General features: G+C 42.1%; 1 protein-coding gene across 3 annotated transcripts; it reads left to right on the top strand.

The window, feature by feature from the left end:
• The first annotated feature begins 1,987 nt into the window (after positions 1–1,987).
• ABCG2 (ATP binding cassette subfamily G member 2 (JR blood group)) lies at positions 1,988–23,248 on the top strand. Of its 3 annotated transcripts, none has more exons than XM_074540746.1 (16): positions 1,988–2,559; positions 8,214–8,426; positions 9,725–9,784; positions 10,270–10,384; positions 11,123–11,275; positions 11,705–11,862; positions 12,233–12,384; positions 12,849–12,953; positions 13,950–14,197; positions 15,836–15,918; positions 16,760–16,849; positions 17,450–17,574; positions 18,491–18,645; positions 19,359–19,448; positions 20,152–20,249; positions 20,727–23,248. In XM_074540746.1, exons 2-16 carry the CDS (start codon positions 8,221–8,223, stop codon positions 20,875–20,877), a joined length of 1,989 nt encoding a protein of 662 aa, XP_074396847.1. In that variant the 5' UTR covers positions 1,988–2,559; positions 8,214–8,220; the 3' UTR covers positions 20,878–23,248. The 3 variants fall into 3 exon arrangements, with proteins under 3 accessions (XP_074396847.1, XP_014121273.2, XP_026648157.2); XM_014265798.3 differs by having other exon boundaries at positions 2,044–2,559; positions 13,947–14,197; XM_026792356.2 differs by lacking the exons at positions 1,988–2,559; positions 8,214–8,426; positions 9,725–9,784; positions 10,270–10,384 and adding an exon at positions 10,391–10,818 and having other exon boundaries at positions 13,947–14,197.
• The last annotated feature ends 1,010 nt before the right edge of the window (positions 23,249–24,258 follow it).

Here is a 24,258-nt window from a genome sequence, read left to right as displayed (position 1 = left end):
ACTGTGAATTAACACATTCAGAAACAATCTCAAGGATACCTGTGCCCACAATTAAAAAAAGAAACCAAGTCATATTGGCTCTTAAAAGTCGAGCAAATACCTGTGCAAACAAAATAACCACAGTTTTTCATCTCCTTTTTTTGTTGTGTTGGTTGGTTGGTTTAAGCTGGAGCACCAGTCATCCTGAGAGCAACAGTGGCCTTCTCTGCATCCTGTGCAAGTGCTCTGGTTTTTCCTAGCTCATGGAAGAATATCCTGAGTTGGAAGGGACCCAAGAAGGATCATAAAGTCCAACTCTTGGCCCATCATAGGACAGTCACAAGAACCACACCATGTACCTAAGGGTATTGCCCAAAATCTTGAACCCTGTCAGGCTTGGAGCTGTGACCACTTCCCTGGGGAGCCTTTCCAGCGCTCAACCACCCTCTGGGCAAAGAAACTTTTTTCTAATATCCAGCCTAAACCTCTCCTGACACAACTTCAGGCCATTCCCCGGGCTTCTGTCATTGTCACCACAGAGAAGAGGTCAGTGTCTGTCCCTCCTCTTCCTCTCACAACGAAGCTGTAACTGCAATGGGGTCTCTCCTCAGCTTCCTCTTCTCCGGGCCGAACAGACCAAGTGACCCTCAGCCACTCCTGGTATGGCTGGTCCTCAAAGCCCTTCACCATCTTTGTTGCCCCCCTTTGGATGCTCTCTATAGTTCATACTTTCTTATATATTGGCACCCCAAACTGCCCCCAGCACTCAAGGTGAGGCCACCCCAGTGCAGAGCAGAGCAGGACAATCCCCTCCCTTGCCCAGCTGGCCATGCTGTGCCTGATGCCCCCCAGGACAGGGTTGGCCCTCCTAGCTGCCAGGGCACTGCTGACTCACATTCAACTTTCCATGGACCAGCACCCCCAGGGCCCTTTGCACAGGGCTGCTCTCCAGCCTCTCATTCCCCAGCCTGTCCATACATCCAGGGTTGCCCTGTCCCAACAATAGCAAAATACAGCACTTGTCTTTAAAGTTCATGTGGTTGGTGATTTCCCAGTCCTTCAACTTGTCAGAGTCTCTCTGCAGGGCTTTCTAGGGAGTCAACAGCTCATCCCAGTGTAGCAACTTATACCTTTGAGTCCTGCATCCAAGCTGCCTGGGGAAAGGCCAGATCTGATAATACAAATTGTCTGCTGAGGTTTCCAGCCCAGGCTGCAGACACACTCTCCCTGAACAAGATAGATAGCAGTATTTCTGCACCTCCTTGGAGACACGTGCACCTTCTCAAATGCCACGGGGACCATGCAATGTTTTCACTAGCTGGTGGCATGCTTCTAAGTCTTATATAAATACAGTAGAGAGTTAATTATTATAAAGTCATTGATAAAAGAAAGACCAAAGTCTCAGAAGCATGGTTCATGAACAATTATATACTTACCCATCCTAGGTTACAGCTACATAAAAAGATCTTGCCCTGTGGTGTTTTGTCCAGGAGAGCTCTTATGGGCACCCTTGATATTTAATAATTAGTGATGAGTCTTGCTAGGAAAAAGAGATTATTTTAAAAAATCATGATTTTAAATGGAAACCATCCATAACATGTACTCTTCTGTGTCATCTCCCAAGGAGAAAGATTGTGACTCCATGGGGTCATGCATTTGTCAAAGGTCTGGCAGAGCCCTCATATGCTATAGTGCCAACAGAACTGAAGGAGCTCCTTCAGTATCCCCCAGAGTTTGTCCAAAATCATCTTTGGGGTTACTGGAAGCTACATGTGTCCTGGAAAGCAAAACTGCATCAGGGAGCATGTGGGAGAAGAGGTATACTTGTCAGTGATCCTGCTCCAAGTTAGCACAGCTTCTGGAAATCTGTGGCTGATGCTGCCCAGTAACCTCGGCTGGGGACCAGTGCTCTTGCTTTGTATAGCAAGGGCTGTCTTACCTTTGGTTCTTTACACAGCATCAATGTCATACCCACATACTGTCCTGTATGGGCTCAGAAAAGCCTTTGCATTTTTGCAGGTATTTGGAACTGAAGGAAAATGTATCTGTCTCCAGGATACTGGGCAAGAAGATATCACAGCCAGCTGAGCGTTGTCTGACATGCCGTGCTGGGATTCATCCCACCCTGCCGGCTTTGCCAGCCCTGTTCTTGGCTGCAAGCCTTGGGCCGGTGGGGATGCTCTCCTTCCCTGACAGTGTCCCCGCTGTGGGCACGGGTGGGTTGTGGCAGCTGAAAGGAGAAAAGGTGGAAGCGGGGCGCGCCCCGGCCCTGCCCTCCCTACAAAGGGAGAGGGTGGAGACTCGCGGGGTGATGGAGCACAGGGTACCCAGCTGCCGGCCCGTCCTGCAGCAGATGTGAGATGTGGCACTGCCCAGCCCTGCGAGCTGAGTGAGCCTCGGAGCTGTTCCTCGGAGGAGCTGTGCCGCGGAGCCGCGCCGCGGAGCTGCGCCTCGGAGCTGTGCCTCGGAGCTGTGTCACGGAGCTGTGCCTCGCTCCTCCCTTCCCCGGATCCTGCATTCCTCGCAGCGCCTCTGCCGCCTCCTCAGCAGCCCCGCGGCGCCGACCCGGACCTGCTGCTGGTGAGTGGAACAGGTGCAGCAGCTCAGCCCTTTTACTCAGGCAGGTTTAGCTCCATGTAGTGGCTTGTTCCCTCGTCCATGAATTGCTTGCACTGCCATTGCTGTAGGATAATATTCAGTAGCTGTTCTTCTCCAGCACCCAAGGAAACCGCAGCAAAACGCTCACCTGCCTTCTCCCGGCTTTTCAAGGGATTTTACTGGGAAGGCAAAAAATCAATGAAAACATGCTTTATAAAAGGTGGGGGTGTGGAAGCTTCAAGGCAGAAATTAAAATCAGTAAAAAAGTGAAAAATGAGACAATTTTGCTGGAGCTGCCATTCTCAGTGCTCCCTCATGCTCGTTAACATTTGTGCTCTTTTCGTTGAAGGTAGATTACAAATCCGCGGTAAATAGGCTGGCAATTAATTTACAGATTGCCTCAATCGCATTATCCTCATTTACTCAAACGGTTTTAATTTCCTGCACATGTTTCTGAGAAAGAGGAATGTGTGGTCCTGCCCCCTTTGCATCCCCACAGCCATTATCTGGTCAGTCACATCCCTGGAAATGGCTAAAGAAGGAGGGAAGAAAGGGTTCTGTGAATTTATATATATTGAAAGGTTACAGCTTCTCTGAATTTATATATATATATATATATCTCAAAAGTCCAAAATGCACATACAGTACTGATTCAGCTTGCAGGCTACAAGACTTAACTTTGTAACCACTGCGGTGTAAAAATAAGAGAAATAATAGCACACTTAACTGCGGTTTCTCTGGCATGTTCAAGTATCCAGAAAAAAGAAAAAGACTGTTTTTTAAAAGGGTTTAGAGGATCTTCCTTTAGAAAATTATGCTGAACGCCACTTCTGTCTCTAAAAATCTTTCTCCTTAAGTAACTTCAATACTTATTCTCTATAAAGATAAAATCTATTGAGTATCTACCTGGATTTTTAAAAACGCATGTCTGAGTTTTGCTATTCATAATTTTACTACCCCTCTTATAGTATGTTCTTTATTGTGTTTTTTTTTTTTTTCTATTTGAACTGCAAATCCCCCTGGTGCCAAAAGCTTTGCAGGAATACTGATAGGAATAAATGTTCCTTAGTTTTTTATATAGGCAATGTATCTTGAAGGACACAAGTACATTTACTGAAATTGTTTTGCTGTGGAGTCAATCATGTTTGAATCAACTTAACTTTGTAGCACATTTTGTTGTTGTTTGATGGTTTTGTTTAGTTCCCTTTTGTGTGTGTAGGAAAAAATGAAACTTTGTACTTTACAAGTCTCAGAAGAATACTCAGGAAAATGACGGTACTGAGACATTAATTTTACCTGTATTGAAACAGTGGGCAAAGAGGTTTCCTGGTTGTTTTAAAGAAAGTAGTTTTATTTTGCCACTAATCAAAGGTTAAATCTCTAGGTCCAGTAATTTGTGTCCTGGCAAAATTTTTTGAGACTACATCTCTGAAGAAAATTATTTTCTATTTGACCTGAGCTGAAATTATGCTGAAATCAGTGGCAATAGAAATATTTCAAAACTATTTGGCAAAACAAAATTTGCAAAATTTCCAGAGAGTTTATAAATTTTTAATTCTGCTGATGCAAAGTGTACTATACTCACAGCTGATACTATGAGAATATGTAACACTTTATTGAGATTAACAAATACTTCTGAATACAGCAGGAAGTATATGTTGTTATAGCATCTCTTGCTCATATCTGATCTAAAGTAAATATTTGTAAGCCAATGGCAATGAAATCTGAGAAACTTAATTTAAAATTTGCATAGAAATTGATTTGATTAACATTCATATTGGTTGTTTCTTTGTCCTGTAAGTGTTCTGACTTAAAATGTTTCATGGCTGTATGCCAGATTAAATTTAAATAATTATTTTTTAACTTATAGAATCTGCAATATTTTAAAGATTCAATTTCTGAGGCGTGGTTGCAAACAGCTGACAATTACATTAGCTGTGAAGGAGCAGGACCCTCTGTTCCTCAGGTGAAGTTTATTGCTAGATCAGAAATGGGAAGGCTGTTTTGTGAAATACCATACAGATTTGCAACTTTTTACACCGCAGCAAAAAAGAGGCATCCAAAAAAGCAAAGTAAATCCAATGCCTGATTTTAGCAAGAGTGCCTATTTTCTGCTGTTTGCACTTCATCTTCTCTGAGCACAGTTAGCTGAGATCCAATGGCCGCTCCCAGAGGCTTCCACGGATCCCCCAGGCAGAGCCACAGCTGACCCAGTCTCCTGCTGATGCCAGACCTGCTCTGAGGGACAAGCAGGAGTTTGAGACTTCCAGAAGGCCCTTCCCACCAGAGGTGTGACAGCAGTCACAGGAGTCTTGAGGTGAAGAGAGGCGAGAATGTTGACCTCATGTTCAGAAGGCTTGATTTATTATTTTATGATATATATAATACATTGTAACTATACTAAAAAGAAATAGAAGGAAAGGTTCTCAGAAGCTAGCTAAGCTAAGAATAGAAAAGAATGAATAACAAAGATCATGTCCCAGCAGAGAGGGAGAGCAGCTCTGCTGTGAGTGGTCAGTAAATCCAAACATCTACAGGAGACCAATCACAGATCCACCTGTTGTATTCCACAGCAGCAGATAACCATTGTTTACACTTTGTTGCTGAAACTTCTCAGCTTCAGCAGGAAAAATCCTAACAAAAGGATTTTAATGAAAAGATGTCTGTGACACAGAGGGAAGAAGAATGTCCTGAGCCCTGTCATCCTGCGAGATCAAGGAGCTGCTGTGGTGGAGATCTTGCGGTGGTGATGTCCCTTTCAGAAGAGAGCAGGCAGCACAGATTTTATACAGCAGAAATAACCACACCAGCTCTAAGTGAATGAGCATTCTGCTTTTTGTTTTCTGCAATAAATTTTAGTAGCTCTGAAAGTGTGAAATGCTATTTTCAGTATTAATGTAGCATTTGAAATAGATGGAGTTTTTTACTTTGATAAATGGCATGTCCCCAACAATACACTTTTTTGTCCTGAAGGGAGGAGCAGAACACAGGTAAATCCATGTACCAGGTGTTCTACCTGCTGCACCCCACCCTGTCCCTGTGAGTGGCACAAGCACCCTGCAGCCAGGAAGGGCAGTGACAACCTAAACCTGAGATCCAGTGAGACCTGAATCCAACCTCTGCTCACAGCTCCCTGTAGTTAATGTTTTCCCAAGGGACAATAGCAAAGAATGTTGTTTTTCTCTGGAAATTTGAGTTATCAAGCCTTCCTGAACTGGAAGTTTCCTGCTGACAGCTGTATTAAATAGCCATTTAGAGACTGTTTGCTATAGGTATATGTAATTCTTCCCATACCTGATTTAATTATATAGCTTCTACACACATTTTTGCAAGGAAGTGTACAATCTCATCCTATCTTGATTGATGGACTAAATTTGACTACAACAGACTGTCTGTTCTTAGGAACAACACTGTAAAAGCAGCATGATCCTTCACTTGAGAAAACAGTTTCTGATTCTCTGCTTATTGTCTACCTGTCTAGTTCAATCTGGAAAAATTAATTTCTTCAATTGCTAAAAAAATTGTTTGATTCCTGAAGAGCATTTCAGAAATTTCAGTGCAAGTGCTGAGCTAGGTTTTTATGCTGGTCTTTGGGAAAAAAGACCAAACACCAACAAAATCAAACTAAACAAAGAAAAATGTAACCATTCTGTTGATTATGTCTGAGGTCAAACTGTACCTCATTTTTTTTCTCATTTGGTCATAATGTTGCATCTGTAATACTGAAATATTAAGGTGAGCAAAAAATGGGATCAAGCAAAATGCTAATCCAAATACTTTATATATGTAATGATATATCCAGGTCATAGTCACACTGTCTCCTGACTTCTGCACTCTGTGCTGCTTGGCTGTCCAACAGCTCAAGGGATTTTCCAATGCCTACATGTAGTGTTGCCCCTGTGGTTGTGTTTTTGGCACCTAGCTCAGCAAATATCTGCTCAGCATTTGGGGAGACTTTAAGTGACAAGTTCCCTCTGAATGCACATCTCTAATTTACCAAAACATCCTTTCAAAAGGCAGTGATTGATGTCCAGACAGATTAACCTAGAAACTGCAGGAAAAATAGCCATATAAAATTACCTGTCCTCCTCCAGGCAGGTAAATCTTCTCTGGTACCAGTGAGAGTGTATGCAGTTTTTCAGTGAAAGGCTTCTATATTTTAAATGTTGCACATTTGATTGATGTTCAACTTATTCAAAATGCATTTTAGCTAAAATTAAAGCTAGATCCATTGTAATTACATTTCAAACAGGGTTTCTTTGCACTGGGCCAAGATTACTGGCTACTAAAGCATTATGACCTTATATTTTTGCCAGCACAGAAGACTGCAGCTTTTCAGAAGAGGCAGTCTTGGGCTAAATTTGAGATAGTACCACTGGGAGACAGATGAACCAGCCTCAATGTGGAGATAGGCCGGTTGCTGAATGTTGAGCTTCCAGAGGTTTCACTGTGCTGATAGCCACCAAGGAGAGCTCAGCTGTGTGTCAAGCACCCTGAGCAAACTGACAAGAGAAGGGCTTGCATTTGGGCTTTTATATGACCATATGAGCCTGTTAGATTAAATGGCTTTTTTTTTTTCCCAGTGCTCTTTTTACTGACAGCTCTCAAATTCATTCAGCATGTCTGAAATTGTGTCATAATTTGCCTCCTTTCTTGCTGTAAGCAGTGTAACTATGCTGAGGTAGAGGACTGGTCACCCCAGAGCTCCCCGCTGATCACCTTCCCTCTTGATTCCCAGGAACTATTGCATTGTTAACTTTTCCCATAGTGATATTTAAAGTAACTAGACTCTGATGAGTCAATATGTTATACAGAGAGGCCAGACTCTTCCTCTCCCCAAGATGACCCTTAAGGAGGAGCAAAGGGGACAAAGGTCTGTGTGCACAGGGACAGCCAGGGATGCTCCACTGTGCAAGTGGATGGCTCACAGGCAGAAGCCTGGCCAATGAGAGAGGTGAGATAACTTTAATTATTCCACAACTACCTTCTCACATGGAAAGCAAACCCAAGGAAGAGAATTACTTGGCAGCAGTGTCAGTTTCCATGTTGCTATATCCTTCACAAAATAATTTAGATTAATAGAACAGTTGCTACCTGTGGCCAGGTGCTGCTGCTGAGGGGTAGTTGGAGGGGGAGGATTCTGTGGGAAAGGATTCTGGGGTGGTACTGGGGCAGACACAGCCACTTCCAGCTGCTGAGGGCATGAGGGATGGTGATAAAGCTTCTCTGGAAACATGTAAGAAAGGGCAAAAGATGTTGTTCAGCAACTGTGAGAGATGAGTGAGAAAATGAGGGAGAAACAGACCCTAGAGAAGGAAGTCTAGGTGCCAGAGCAGATATTCACCTCAGAGGGCAGCTGGGTGGGCAGCTGTGGTCTCCCAAGGTCAGTCCACCCTGCAGACCATCAGGGTGGAGGGAAACTCTCGTATCTCCCTACCTCTGACAGACCCTCATCAGCTTTGTGTCATCTCCAGGTCTGAGCCCACCGGACCCAACCTTCCTATCCAAAAGAGATACTCCTAGACGGGCCTCTTGCAGCCCCACATGGGCCCCATGCCAAACACTGAGCCCAAAACACACACACCTTTCTTCTTCATACTGAATCAAATCTTCTCTTTCTTGTGTTTCATGTCCAGAGGAAAGATGGCAGAAGACCAGCCACACCTGTGTATTCAGATGTCAGAATCCAGTACAAATGGCATTCCCAGTAAAACACAGCCCTTGCCAGATTTGGCTGGCAAGGCAGGAAGTGTCCTTACCTTCCACAACATCTGCTACCATGTGAAGACAAAGACTGGGTTCCCGTGTTTCCGAAAAACCACCAAAAAACAAGTTTTGAAAGATGTCAAGTATGTATTTAAACATCCCATTAGAGTACCTGTAAGTTTTATTTATGTCTGCAGAGTTGACTTCACTCATGTCACTGAGCCATACAGCACAACATGCAGACCAAGGTTTAGAAAAATTATTTATATGTGTGGTTGCTTTGTGTTTGCTGTCAGCTGTGCTAAAGCCCAGGTGCTCAGTCCCTGGGCTGAGCTTGTACATCAGAGAGCAGACTTCCTTTGGCCCTGGGCATAGAGTCCTCCTGGCTCCTACAGCACTGGGCACACCAGCCAGCTCTGCTTGCTCTCCACTGCCTGGCAATCCTCCCACTGTGCCAGGGTGTTTAACTGAGATACCAGCAGCCTGTCCTTCGTGGTTTGTCCTTCCCTTAGGTGGCCTTGGGAAAAGTTAATTTTTTGGGGGGTTAAACTTAAAACATTTAACACATTAATAATATTAGTGAGGGTTAGGTTAACTTTGAAGTAATGTAAAGGTTTCTGGAGTTTTGGCTTTTTTTTTTTTTGAGTTGTTTTGCCTTTTTTTCCCCAGTGAGCGCTACTGCAGTAAAGCAGTCTGTCACTATGGTCTTTGTTCAATAATCAGTGAATAAACTTGCCCATTCACAGCTCAGTAGTTAAACTCAGTGCAAGGCATTGGCATACAATATGCCATTCCAAGTCACCCATGACTTTCAGCTCCCTAACTCCAATTTCTATCATAAATACTTACCCTTTTTTGTAGCTCTATCCTACTCTTTGCCCAGGGAATTTCCACAAAACATGAGCTCTTAAAGGCTTTATTGCTTTCCTCAAAAGCCATATGTTGTGGTACCTCAGTTGACTAACATGGGTCATTTGTGACATTTGCCATCTGGCTTTTGAGTTTCATGGGGCTTTAATGTCAGATAAAGAGAAACTATTACATTTTAAGCACAGACAAATCCCTAGTTTATTCTGACTACAGGGACTATTATTCTCTCTGTTGAGAGAATAATACCTTTAGAACTGAGTATGGTTAAAGCAAGTGTGTGCTTCTCTTGTAGAGACCCATGTGGTAAAAATACATGTACAGATTTTGCTACATTTTAGTCATGTTTCTGTTCTATTATATGATTATTAGTTTTTCTTGAATTAAGAATAAAAAGTTAAGGTGAAGTCTGATCTTAAATATTGCTTGTGATTAGGCAGCTTCATTAATTCCAAAATTAATGGCATGCAGAAAGTAGTTGTACGGATAAATTACACTGGTCTACCAGTTGAAAAAGACAAAGAAATAACCTCACCCTAACTATTAGGTAAAACTTATCCATTTTTTCTTACAGTGGCATCATGAAACCGGGATTGAATGCAATTTTGGGACCCACTGGCAGTGGTAAATCTTCGTAAGTGATCCCTTCACCCTCCACAGAAATTGCACCAAGGAGAAAGTGAAATTGTACACATTTAGCAGTAGTGGCCTTCTCTTTCAGAGAAAGATTGAGTTTTTATTTAGGGCTGTATAAGTCTCACTGTTTTCTGAGAAATACTTGAATTCCAAAAGACAGATTATATGAGAAAGGTGAAATTCAGCTTTAGTCCACAGTTTACTGATACTCACTCCTTATTCACCATTCTGCTAATGTGTAACCAGCTTGAGGATAAACTCAAATTATTGAAAAAATGGACATGGACCTGCATGGATCTCATTTCCTTAGGAAACCAGGACAAAAGAAACTCAGTCCTTGAAAGTTGCTGGGGGTTTTCTAGATTGCAGAAATTTAATTTGATCTGCTTTTATGTAGCTGTTCTTTCCATGAGTTGGGTTTGAAGTTCAGAGAGCTTTGCCTCCTGTACATTCATCTGACAAAGTAACCAACTTTTCCTTTAGGCTACTGGACATTTTGGCTGCAAGGAAGGATCCCCATGGACTCTCTGGTGACATTTTGATCAATGGAGCTCCTCAGCCCGCCAACTTTAAATGTACCTCTGGCTATGTAGTACAGGTAAGTAACTTTTATCTGTGGATTCCATTGTAAGAAGTTGCTGCTTTGTTGCAAATACCTTGCCTTCATCCAAGAATCAATGAAAACTCCTTAAAATTATGTCAACATGTTACAGAAAGGTGGCCTCTCAAACCACATGTAAATCTCAACTTCCCACAACTGGCAGATTCCCTTTGCAAGAGACAGGCAAATGATATCTTAAAACCTCCCCTCCATCCTCCTTTGACCAAACAAGTTTGGATGCTGAACACCACCACCCTAACCCACATGGACCCAACCTCTCTTTACCTTCCCTCTTTTCTCCCTCTTCTCACCTGCGGTGGGCTGAGGCTACACGGGCACACACACTGTGGGAATGACCTGAGCTGTAGCTGCTCCCTAAGTCCCTTCAGCCCCTGAGTCTCTCCCTCAACACCTCCAAAACACTGAATAAGGTAAGAATACATAAGGGACTGTTTTCAATGCTTGTCTGTTTATATATTTTTATATCATTCATGATGGACACTGTTTCCTATGTGGCGTTGCTTTATGAATTAAGGCAAATATAATTACATGCATGAAATACAAAGTCTTCCATGACACGGGCATTGAAGATGCACCTTACTGCATGTTCTGGCTGCTGCTACTGTCCCTCTGCATGCAGGGACAGCATAAAACATAGGTAGATACAGTTCTCAGAGGAATAAATAGAAACTGCTGAGCAACCACCAAGTATCTACCCCTATTTTTTAAATGAAGGATGATGTGGTCATGGGAACCCTGACTGTAAGAGAAAATCTGAAGTTCTCAGCGGCACTCCGCTTGCCAAAGTCAGTAAAGGAACAGGAGAAAAATGAACGAGTGAATCAGATCATCAAGGAACTGGGTTTGAGCAAAGTTGCAGATTCCAAGGTAAGGCCTGTAAACATGTTACTTCAAATGTAGTAAGTGGTTTATTAATTAACCAAATGAGTCATCATGGCAGATTTAAAAGAAAAAAAGTCAATTTCAACAGGATGTTTCAGCAATTAAATAATTAGTGACATTTCTGTATGGAGACTTGTACAGACTGTGCTGATGCTGCCATATGGTACTACATTGCAGGTAAAAAGAAAGGCAAAGGTGAAAGTGAAAGTTAGTGGTTGGAGAAAAAGACAAGACCTCAAGTAATGCTAACATTAAGAACGAGGCTGTGTGTAAGATAACATTTACATCTGCTTCTGAGTGTAGAGCCAGAATTTCTCACAACTCTCCCCAGAGACTGCCATGTGGGTGCAATACCGTTTGTTGAAGGATTTCTCCTTGGGCCAAACAAGACCAGTTTCTTGGTTTTTTTATTAGGTTGGTACCCAGTTCACTCGTGGGGTGTCTGGAGGAGAGCGAAAAAGGACCAATATTGGGATGGAGCTCATCACGGATCCTGCCATCTTGTTCTTGGATGAGCCAACCACGGGACTTGATTCCAGCACTGCTAATGCTGTCCTACTGCTGCTGAAAAGGTGGTGGCCTTAGAAACAGCTTCCTGTTCTCAGCACTCCGCTCTGCTAGACTTCAGTTGTATTTGACTTGAATTACAGTTCAAATGAGCAAACAGGGAATTCAGACATGTAATTATTTACCAGTGAGCCAAGGATGTGAACAGAGTAGGAAAAAAACTGAACGAATTCTCTCTCTCCAAAGTGAGAATTCTTTTCTCATACAGACACTGTAAATACGACCTAAATATATTTTTTCTTTTTTTTTTATTTCTTCTTCCTTCTCTGGCATACCAAGTTAATCAGACTTCATCAAGACTTAACTTTCAAACGCTCTTTTCTAAACACTGAATCAACTTGCAAAGCTGACATCTCTGTCATTCTTCACATTCAGGATGTCAAAACAAGGAAGGACAATCATCTTCTCCATCCACCAGCCTCGGTACTCCATATTCCGACTGTTTGACAGCTTGACACTGCTGGCTGCAGGGAGAGTGCTGTACCATGGGCCAGCCCAGCACGCCATCGAGTACTTTCAGTCCATTGGTGAGCACTACTTCCAGCAGGGCCATCCTTTGGTTTGCACCAGCTTGAGCGCAATGCCCATAGCTCTGGGCCAGAATTGGACACGGTGCGTCCAAGAAGGTCCACTATTTTAACAGGCTGAGCACTTCTCTGGGTGTTTCTCCTCTTGGCCCACATGTGGATTTGGGTGAGCTCTTCCTGGTACATCTTAATTAGAGGAAGCCTGGGCTAGGGCTGGGAAGAGCACGGGGCTAGCTGTCACCTTGCTTTTGCTGATGGTGCTGCTTGGCAGTGCTGCTCATCCCTCTAGAAAGTGTGGACTTCCCAAAGGCTGCCATGCTTTGGGGCAGGCTGCTCCATGGCAGGACGTGTGGCTGTGCTCTTGACAGCCAAGCATGGTCCTTGGCCAGTCACACAAACCCATGTAGGGCTCAAAACGCTGTCACCACAGTGTCAGTGTCACCACAGTGTCAATGTCACCACAGGCTACCAGTGCGAGCCCTACAACAACCCCGCCGATTTTTTCCTGGACGTCATCAATGGAGACTCCACCGCCGTGGCAATGAGCAAGGCTGATGACAGTAACACAGGTATGAAACCCATAGCTGAGTCAAGTTATCCTCACATGTGTGGGAATGGGGATTAAAAAACTGTTTTGGTAACTCTCAGCACACAGAAATAACTTCTTTCCTCTTCAAGGCAAACCAGCTGAAATCCTGCAGAAGCGGAGATGATAAACCAGGATAATTGTTCCTGTTAAGGACGTAATTTGATGCAGTTATGACTTGACTATTTTACCTAATGTAACAACTTTTCTGTTAGGAAATTACTGTTTTCCTTCCTCTGAGCAGGGTGGGAAGAGGTAGACATAGGGTACCACTGCTCATCTGATGTTTCTCTGCAGTTGTGCTAAGGCAGAAATTATCCCCAAACTAATGAATCAGCTCTCACCTAATTTTTGGAGCATGCTTTCTTATACTTCTCTGCTGCCACTCAGTAATAACTTACTCTCTTTTCACAGGAGTGAAAAGGCAAATGAAGTAATGAATATGCTGAGTGCTCAAGCACATTTTCACTATACCTTTACCAAAGGAGCAGCCATCATTTTACAAAAGTGCTCTGATCAGGGTCTGGCAAATATTACAGCTGGCAGATATGACACATTACATCTGTCATTGCAAAAGTTCACACTATACCACAGTTAAGAAAAAAAGGAGGTCCAGCTGAAATTTATATATGACCAAAGTGGATACATGCAGGATTACCTGGATCTAAAAGTCTGGAAAGTCCAGGATTATGTCTTTATCTGTGAAACAGATCACTTACAGAAGCCTCTGGGGACAAAGGGGATGTAAAATCACTTTTTGATTAAAAGCCATGTTGCAACTCCATGGGCAGACAAGGGTTTGCCTTGCCAGAGAGCTGAGAGGCTGCTGCTGCTTGTGGGACAGGTTGCACAGGCAAACACAGATTTTTTTATCTTATTTATACCAACTCTTTTGAACTGTCCTATGGGACTGAGTGCAGTGAATCACTGGAACTATGTGTACATCTTAATTCTTCTGGTTTTTTAATCTTTCCAGCAGAGAGAACTGAAGAATGCTCTGAATATGATAAGACCTTGGCGGAGCAATTAGCAGAAAAATACTCCAACTCTGCCTACTACCGAGAAACAAAAGCACATTTAGAGAGCATTTCTTCAGGAAACAAAAAGAAAACCAAACCACTTTTCCGGCAAATCACATATGCCAATTCCTTCCTCCACCAGCTGAAATGGGTGTCCAGGCGCACATTTAAAAACCTGATAGGAAACCCTCAGGCTTCCATAGCTCAGGTAAGGCTATTTGTATCTATGGTTTTGTGATATACGTTGAATTTATTTGGCTCCTGGAGTATTAGATAAGTCACGGGGATGGTTTTGCCTCTTGATATCTTGACTGCAGTAAGCATCTGAAGGAAGAGTGCTCAAGGTCTAGGAGTCTGGGGATAAAAGGTGTTCTGAATGCTCCCAAATGTGGGACTGTTCAGTAATTAATTTTGGACTACTGAAAGGCTTTGGGAGGTAAGACCTGTCCCAGCAGGGTATTCTGCTGCTCCCAGCCAGGAGCACATTATGTCCCAAGAAGTTTCACACGTTTGCTCGAGAGCATTCTTCAGATTTGACTCTAATTGCCCAGGCTTGGCACTGTGGGGTTTGGCCTCAAATCCTCTCCCCCGCCCGGAAAAGTTAACAGACTGTATTTGTGTACTTCACTAAACTTCAGCACAAAACTAAGTGCTGGCAGCTGGCAAAAGTGCAAAAATTTTTTTGCAACCTTGTAATGTGTGTGCTGTTTGGTTATTTGACTGTTCACATTGGTGATGATGTCTTCTGGACAAGGTGTCATTAAGTCCACAATGGGGTTCAGCACCCACCATGAAAGATAAACACTGGCTCTGTCGGTGCTGCTTTTTCTGAAGGATCGGAACCAAAAATGTTGACTCCTTCAGAGTTGCACATTGATTTCAAAATGAAGTCCAGCTGTTGTCTGCAGAGTGACTAATCCTCAGGAATCCCCTAATTCATGGGCCAAACTCTGCAGCCACAGCACCACAAAAACTCCCACTGCAATTCTCAGCAATTCAGGAGGGGCCAGTAGCCAGGGGTATAAATTAACTTCATCATGTTTTATATAATGAGGGAATTATGTAATGAGGGCTGGTGTGGAGGTAAAACAAGTCCAGAGTCCCTGACGTCAGATGGCTTTGAGTGTGTGTGTGTGCCTGTAGGTTGATATTATGGGGATCCTTAATTGCTTTGTAAAAGCTTGACCTTGTGACAAGAATTAGACTCTCAAGAACCTCCTTCATAGCCCAAGGTTAATGATCCTGACTTGTTTCTCACAATCTTTCTTATCTCCCCACCCTCATCGGGGGTGGATTTGTCCAGCATTCTCTGAGGGGTCCATGCCTCATTAAGCCTTTTTTCATTAATCTGCTCCAAATTGGTCTTGAAATGATCCCTGCTTTCCACTGCAACTGGCTTGGGAGCTGAATTATCCCTGACATTTGCTCCTTTCGGCAGGATCTTAGCAAGAGAAGGTACCAAGGATCAAATACTTTATGGTGTTAAGACTCTTGCATTGCTCAGGCTTAAAAGTGACAGAACTGCCTGATACCATTGTTTTCCTGAGATTTTTTTTGTCATTTGCACTTAGCATTTAAAAACTGTGATGCACCCACTTCAGTCTTTTAAGTAAGTCCTGTTATCTCTGCTATTTAAATAGTTACAGACTGCAAATATCGGCATATCTGTAGCCCTGTTGTAGCATCTCATTACAAACAATCCCATGGGTAAGATGTATGATAGAGCCCAGTAACCACACACTGTGGAGCATGAGAATAAACTGTCATCCTCATCCTGGCACTCAGGAAAACCTTTGAAGCAATGAGAATGATACTTCCCCTCCTCTTTTCTCCTTTTCCCATTTAGCTTGGTATTACAGCTCTTCTGGGACTGGTTGTAGGTGCCATCTTCTTTGGGCTTGAGGAGAACTCTGCTGGACTACAGAACAGGTCAGTCAGTCTAGGCAATGGATGTTTGAAAATTTGATAAAGCTCCCTTCAAAGGAGCTTAATACCTCTTGAAAGCAAATGCTTCCCTTCACATCAGTAAGGCCAAGCCTGTGTGAATTGGAAGTGAAGATGTGATTTTGTTCCTTTAGCAAGGTCCCTGCAGAACTGAGGGTGTTAAAATATACAGACTTGTGGATACATAAACCTAGGTAGCTAAAGTTGTAACCTTGCAACTGTTTCTACTCACACACTTGAATTTACCAGCAGTAAGAGATTTTCAAATTATGCTGCTCTATGTATAATTTTGACAGCTGTATGACCTGGCCTGACCTGACACATGAGTTTGCCACTATGAAACCTCTGGGTTCTTAATCCCATAAGACTTCATAGCATTTGTTTAAAAACAACCCAGTTTTAAATTGAGTAGGAAGTGCCTTAAATTTTTGTGGAAAAGGTTAAAAGTACTTCTCACACTCTTTATTTGGTTCTTCTCTGTTTGCAGCAGACAAATGCTTCACCATCTGAGAATGTGAAGGAAATTACATCAAGGAAAAACCAAACCACAGCCCCTCAAAAGAAACCTCAGTTGATTTTCTATATTTTGGCTGCATCAGAGAATGTGCTATCATTGCATGCCAAAAACAAATAATGACTGTACCACATCTATGTCAGGCTTATTACAGATTCAGACTCATAGCTAAGAGTTTTCCATGGATTTTGGGATGGAAGGTCAAACATTACTAAACTTCATGAACTGCAAGTGGATTTATGTACTCTGTTGTGGAAACACTACATTTACATCCCATGTTAAATAACAGCTCACTGTTTTGCTATTTTGCAGAGTGGGTGCAATGTTCTTTCTGACCACCAACCAGTGTTTCAGCAGTGTCTCAGCTCTTGAACTCTTTGTTGTAGAAAAGAAGATATTTATGTAAGTAAAACATACAAAAAAGATACCAGACTCTGCTGTTAGACTATGAGTTTTTCTGACATGCTGTAAATGTCATTTAAGTACAGTTAGTGCAGAATTTTCCAATTATTTTAATGATAGTGCTCATTGCAAATATACTCTCTTAGTCTATCAGTCAGTTGTCTGCAAACCCCTCAAAAGGTGCCTATGATTACAACTGGCTCAGAGTGTAATATTATTAACACAGTTGGTAAAAACCCCTTGAATACTCAATGTTGGCATTGATTAATAATGCGTGACTTGCTAGTGAGGGCAATAAATGTCATCTAACTGGATTCTTTAAAGCTATGCTGTATAAAATATGAAAATTATTCAAACTTTACACTCTGTCTCGAAGACATGAGACATAAATTTACTAAAAATTATGTGCACAAATACCCATGTTCACTTGCATATGAAAATGTCACCAGTTCTATACTGTATAGGCTTACTGGACATTATAGCCCAAGTATAAAAGATTTTCTTCTAGTTTGAGCTAGAATACATTTGTCAAGGGGTGAAAATCAAACTGGTTTTTAATGGTTAAATTTGTAGTGCGCTGTACCTATCTCTGTGTTCCAGGCATGAATATATCAGTGGGTACTACAGAACATCTGCATACTTCATAGCAAAGCTAATGGCTGATTTAATACCCATAAGGACCATGCCCAGCATCATCTTCACCTGCATAGTTTACTTCATGCTAGGCAAGTATGGTCTTCTACAGTCTCACTCCACCCCCCCCAATAAATCATGGCATGTGCATCTTACAGATGTGTATGCATACACAGATGTTTATATGAGCTAAATCCCTACACTGGCGTGGCATTGGCTACTGAGCTTACTGTTAGCACACCATGTTGTTTTCTACAGAAAAGACACAAAGATTAAAACATTCATCAGAGAATCTGTGACATGTCTCATCTTCACTGTCCTTAGAAGGAAGCCATAACGTTTACAACATGGTTTTGATTTATTCCTTTTCATCTATGGCCTTCTTGGCTTCTGATGACTCTTACAAGATACTTTTCTGATCCTTGCAAGAATATCTAAAAGAAAAGGTTTTATTTTAAGATCTTAATACTGTGTGAATTAATGCCAATTTGTTGGCTTTGGTCTGAGTTTTTACCCTAAGGAATAGGAAACAAGGCCACATCAGCAAGAGGCTCTCAAACTGTAAAACTGGAGAGAAACAGACCTTGCTACTGAATCCATAACCGCCTCAAAGCTGCTAGATTTTTTAGGAGAGCTCTCTGCTGGAAACTAGTGAAATAATGTACAGCTGCCTCTCATGGAAGTGCACTGGAAGTTTCTCCTTTGATGGACAACTTGCAGCCACGATGGATGTGTGAAGTACAGTACTTCCACACATTCTACTACCTTCAGTCTTACTGCAGTTTTGGGCATACTACTTATTCATCCTATCTTCTTCCACTGTCAAGATAGACAGATAAGGGCTGTCACAGGCACCACAGCAGTCTTGGGTCACAGTGACACAGCCTGTGCTGGCAGACAAGATGTAATTTGAAAGCAGGACACACTAGGAAAATCACGATAGTGTTCAGGTTATGGCAGAGCTTTCAGCAGGATCATTCTGAAGCCCTTCTTATTCTGATCTTTAAGGTTTGAAACCAACAGCAGAAGCCTTCTTCATAATGATGTTCACTCTTATGATGGTGTCCTACACAGCCACTTCCATGGCACTTGCCATTGCAGCAGGACAGAGCGTGGTCACTATAGCAAACCTACTCTCGACTGTTGCATTTGTTTTTATGATTGTGAGTAGCACTTTTCAGTTCTCTGGTCTGGATTATGAAATCCCAGAAATGCTGAAATCCAGAAATCCTACTAGCATGGAGTTCAGCTGAATTCTGCAAAAAGTCTGTTGGGGTTAACATATCCTGATTTGTTCTGGTTTGAGTATCCTGATGCTGTGGGGTGGAATATTTGTCCTTTGGAAAAACAAGAAGTTAGAGGCTGGAGGGCTGGTTGTGAGGAGGAGAGCGGTTCCTCTGACTTCTTCTCTGGGCTCTAGCAGACAGAAAACTGCCTGGAAAGTAAGAAAGCCCCTTAGACATTTCATCCTCTCTCCCTTAACTTTGTGAAAGGCAAATGTGTCTGGCTGAGAGCATGACGTGCAGGCCCTGTTTTCTGAGACCACTAGCCCAGCTGTCCTCCCCAGCTGCAGGCCCCACCTTGGGCATGTTAAACTGGGCAACACACAGCCACAGTCAGGAGATTGGCACTTATGATGAGGCAGAGCTGAACCTACAGCCAAAATCCACATTGCCTCAGACTCAGGGCACACAGGCAAAACCCAGAGCAGTTCCACACTGAGGAGGAGCAGAGAGTTCACGTGAACCTATGTGGGACCCCTAGAAAGGAAGCATGTGGGAAGAGCTAGAGAAGGACCCATGATAAAAGCATGTAATTTGTAATCTGGTTTTTTTTCTTTTTGTTATGGCTTTTTTTGGGTAAACACTGCCTCTAGATTTTCTCTGGGTTGCTGGTCAATCTCACAAGCGTCATGGCCTGGCTCTCTTGGCTCAAATATTTTAGCATCCCTCGCTATGGAATGACAGTAAGTGCTCTGATTTCCTGCGTACAAACCTGGAAATGGTTTGCTAGAAAGGAATGTCTTGAATCGTGGCAATGAAATCTTCACACTTGGTGGCCTAACAAGGAAAAGGAAAGCTAATTAGGTACAACAACCTTGGAGTATTGTGCAGTGTCTTGAAACAAGAAGGGCTTCTCATCAACTAGCACCAATTGCTGTTGAGAAGAGCTCATTTCAGTAGTTTGGAAATACCTCATATGAGAGACACAACTACTACATTCACTGGACTTCAGCTAGCAGAAATGTTTCAAAGTAAAGAATAATGTCATCCCCACCCAAAGAAGTAAAAATCTCCTATTTGTCTTTTCCATCAATCAAACAAAAACTTGCTAAAGCTTTTCTCCTAATTTGCAAAACTTTAAGTCAGAGTGATGTTTTGCAGAGAAATTTGGGCTTTACTGTGCCTGTGCAGAAATAGCCTGGCCTGGGAGAAGTGGTAAAGCCTGTTGTGGTGCATGCTTTACTAGGTGTGTACAGGCTATATACATCCCTCTCTTAAAAGAAAAAAAAAACTCTGCTACTTTGCTAAAAAATGAGGATTTGGCCAATATAATAGTCATACCAGCACATTTTTAGGATGACTCTAATTGCATTATTTCTCATCTTGATAATGTATCACTTCTTTACCTACTAATTTCTGTTGTCATTGTTTCTTTTATTTTAAAAGGCTTTACAGATCAATGAATTGCCTGGTCTGAACTTCTGTGGCAGCAGTAACAGCACAGTGTTAAACAGTGGCGGTAGCTATCGAGAGACAGGCCGCATGTAAGTATTGTGGTACACTGAAATGAATCCCACCATCAGCAGCCTTAGAAGTCCTAGAACATCAGTGTGAGTATCAGAGATACTCACTGGTGATCAGAGAATCTGTGAGCTTTTTCATGAAAAGGAACCTTTGATTGGATTTTTGCATTCCACTGCATGGAACATTCTGCTTGTTGGCATATTTAGTATTTATGACACTAGAAATACCTCATATTATGCTTCTTACCTTTCTTCAAACTGTATTTAGTGAGAGCTATGCACACACACACAATTGTACACCCTCACAAAATCCATTTCAGCTTCCTATGTGAAACTGGAGCTACAAGAAAAGCAAATTTACGATGGAAAATTAACCACTGACACATAGCTGGTGCTTGCCCATTGCAACCACATTACAATTTCTACAGATCTTCCTAGATCATGCTGAGTGGGTTATCAAGGGACTAAGCTTATCAATGTGTGTGCATTTATCTGCAGGCCATGTACTGGAGAGGAGTATCTGGAGAGTCAAGGCATCGATATGAGCACCTGGGGGCTGTGGCAGAACCACCTGGCTCTGGCCTGCATGACACTCATCTTCCTCACCATCGCCTACCTCAAACTGCACTTCATGAAGAAGTTCTCTTAAAACCAGAGGGAAAGGCGCAATTCCCACTGTTCAGCAGTTTGCTGAATGGATTGTGCAACTGACTTGATTATTTTTAAGGAGACATTTCTTTGTACTTTTATTATTACCCAAGTCAACAACATGAATGCCATCCTTGTGTATTAAATACTTGCTATTAATTTACTCTGTCAAAATGTCTAGCATGGCTCACTCCTCTGTGCCACAGAGGAAAAGAAAAAGTGTACAGCTGTTCATTTCTTCAAGAGACTGAATCAGTCTTTCTGCATGTTCTAGCTATGATCTTGTCAAACACTATATTTAATATTTAGTGGCTTAACCTGAAATAAATAGTTCCATACTTTAATTAGCACCTACCTTCACCAGGAAGAAATTAAGTCTAAAATGATGCTTCTCAGGACACCAACACAATCTCAGCTGCTTATGTGGTCACAGGATATGTGAGACAGGGACAAAATTCCTTTAATCCCAGTGCCTTTTTCTATTTGGGAATCATTACTGCTCTAGAATGTACTTATTGATGCCATCAAGCCTTTCTTGCCTCAGTCAAGCGGTAGGAGCACTGTGTTTTTAAATAAAGGTGTTGTTCTTACAGGGCCAGTTCCCATGATCCTTTCCTGAAATTTGTATGTCCTCTGCAAAACTGCAAGTCATCTTCACTGTCTCATTAGTGCTGCTATCAAGAGTAGTTCTTAGTAATTTTTATGGGGACCAATTTCAAGAGCATGACTAAACAGGATGGCAGCACCTTTGTAAAAGTCCATAGATTGGAGCAATCACTTCCTGGCAGGCCAGCTTTTCCCTGGCCACGTGCAGCAATGCTAGCTCATCTCTTTTTTATCTGCAGAGTTATGCATAGTAAATGCATAATGATGCACAGAAGACAACTTTACAGCTCTTTCTTGGGTTGTTACTGTTCATCTTGTTGCTCCTGTAGTGTTTGCCCCAGCTTGTATAGGCCACAAAAAAATCTTACAGGACCTTATTTCTTTAAGAGATTTAGAAACATGGAATACCCCGAATGGGAGGGGACCACAAGGATCAGTGAGTCCAACTCCTGGTCCTGCACAGGACATCCCCAAGAGTCACATTCTGTGCCTGAGAGCACTGTCCAAACACTTCTTGAACTCTGTTGGGCTTGGTGCCGTGACCACTTCCCTGGGGAGCCTGTTCCAGTGCCCAAACACCCTGTGGGTGAAGAACCTTTTCCTGATATTCAGTCTAAAACTTCCGTGACGCAGCTTCGGGCCATTCCCTCTGGGTTCTGTCATTGTCTCCCCAGAGAAGAGATCGCGGCCTGCCCCTCCTCTTCCTCTCATGCTGTGGATGTTGTGGACTGAGTTGGGGCCTCCCCTCAGTCTCTTCTTTTCCAGGCTGAACAGACCAAATGACCTCAGCTACTCCTCACATGCTTCCCCTCCAGATCCTCCACACTCTCAAGGTCTCTCTGCCTTCAGTTACACCACTCCTCCAGAATGGGCAGCTTACATATGTTGTAAATTTGATCTCCATACATATGACATTAGGATTCGCTAATTATTGTATTGCTTTGTTGGTAAGATGTCATGCTGCTGCGGAAAATAAAAGCTTCAAAAATTGGTAGAATGTGTTCTGTACCTTTAGCTTAGCCCTTTTTAAGCCAAAGGAAGCAGTGAGGAGATAAGAGTTATGTTGTTATTAAAAAAAAAATTACAGGAACTCCTGTACTGGAGTACCAGGTCCTGGTACTACAAAGAAATGAAAGTGGAATTTTTGCTTTTGGAAAAAAGAAAATCATCCCAGATTTTAATATATAGAAATCTACAGCTGATTGAATTGCAGCTGGTCCTTGTAATTTCAACAAGTTATAAGCATGATCACACAGATTGTGTTCCTGTCATAAAAGAAAATTATTTCTGTATATAGCAGTGGCTTCTGAGAAAGAAAATAATCAAACTAAGTTGAATTACTCACATTTTGAACAGGCTTTGACACCTTATTGCACAGATAATATTTACCACAAAACTCCTATACTTTTCTTGCTTTCTACAATTATTTCAGCAGCTGGTCATCTCTAAGAATGTATTTACATAAAAGAAATGTTCCTTCCAGTACTTTCCAATACTTTATTCTGTAAACTTGTAAAATTCTATACCTCAGTTGCATGGGCAGAAATTACAGTAGTAGTAACGTCAGACTTCTCTGTCACACTATAGGCTTTAAATTAAAGTTTTATTTTTCCCTTTTTGTACAGCACAGCACATGACATGTTCTAGTGAAAGGTGCCCCTGCCCATGGCAGGGAGGTGGCAATAGGCAATCTTTAAAGTCTCTTCTAATCCCAAAATTCTATTATTCTATGATATATCTGGTTGTCCCCTTTAGTTTAGGGCAGATCAGCACAAGTACAATTACAGATTAGTACAACTACAACTACAACTTCTTGCACAAGGCAGGAGACACATCATTCCTACCATTACTCGAAGGTGTATTTTGCAAGCAGTGCAAGCAGAGGGGGAGAGACAATCAAGAGAACGGAAATGAGTCCAGAGTCCCCGAGGTCAGAAGGCTTTGAGTATGTGTGTGTGTGCCTGTAGGTTGATATTATGGGGATCCTTAATTGCTTTGTAAAAGCTTGACCTTGTGACAAGAATTAGACTCTCAAGAACCTCCTTCATAGCCCAAGGTTAATGGTCCTGACTCGTTTCTCACAATCTTTCTTATCTCCCCACCCTCATCGGGGGTGGATTTGTCCAGCATTCTTTGAGGGGTCCATGCCTCATTAAGCCTTTTTTTCATTAATCTGCTCCAAATTGGTCTTGAAATGATCCCTGCTTTCCTCTGCGACTGGCTTGGGAGCTGAATTATCCCTGACATTTGCTCCTTTCGGCAGGATCTTAGCAAGAGAAGGTAACAGGATTAAGTAGTTTAGGGTGTTAAGACTCTTGCATTGCTCAGGCTTAAAAGTGACAGAACTGCCTGATACCATTGTTTTCCTGAGACTGTTTTGTTATTTGCATTTAGCATTTAAAAACTGTGATGTACAGAACTTAATGATTCTGATTATATCACTAACTCAACTGAAAATGTGTTTTCATGTATAAAAATTCCTCTTTAGTTTGAGTACACTTTGACAGCAAGTGATATAATCTGTACTCCTGGAAACTACATAAGACTTACTTTTATTTAGGTATTAGAGTACTCAATCTAGTTGAAGATTTTTCTTTACATCCTCTGTCTGAACAACTTCAATTAAAATAAATCACAAGCTGAGGGTTGATACTTTCTAAAGAGATATTAAACTAATTTATTTCAATTAGTTTAAATGAAACTTTATGATAATAATCTTAAAAGATACCACTTTTAAATTTTATTTGCTTTCAGTGCAGAAACTAAGGTTTTGATA

The sequence above is a fragment of the Zonotrichia albicollis genome, chromosome 5, assembly GCF_047830755.1.
Source record: "Zonotrichia albicollis isolate bZonAlb1 chromosome 5, bZonAlb1.hap1, whole genome shotgun sequence".
In the NCBI taxonomy this organism is placed as follows: domain Eukaryota; kingdom Metazoa; phylum Chordata; class Aves; order Passeriformes; family Passerellidae; genus Zonotrichia; species Zonotrichia albicollis.
Note: the sequence above shows the minus strand (reverse complement) of the source record. Positions and strands in the feature narration are given on the sequence as shown.

Excerpts from the sequence above, each read along its gene's own strand:
- ABCG2 (XM_014265798.3), top strand. The coding sequence starts at position 8,221 with ATGGCAGAAGACCAGCCACACCTGTGTATTCAGATGTCAGAATCCAGT. Across the intron at positions 12,385-12,848 it reads CGAGTACTTTCAGTCCATTG|GCTACCAGTGCGAGCCCTAC; the intron begins GTGAGCACTACT and ends ATGTCACCACAG. Across the intron at positions 20,250-20,726 it reads TATCGAGAGACAGGCCGCAT|GCCATGTACTGGAGAGGAGT; the intron begins GTAAGTATTGTG and ends ATTTATCTGCAG.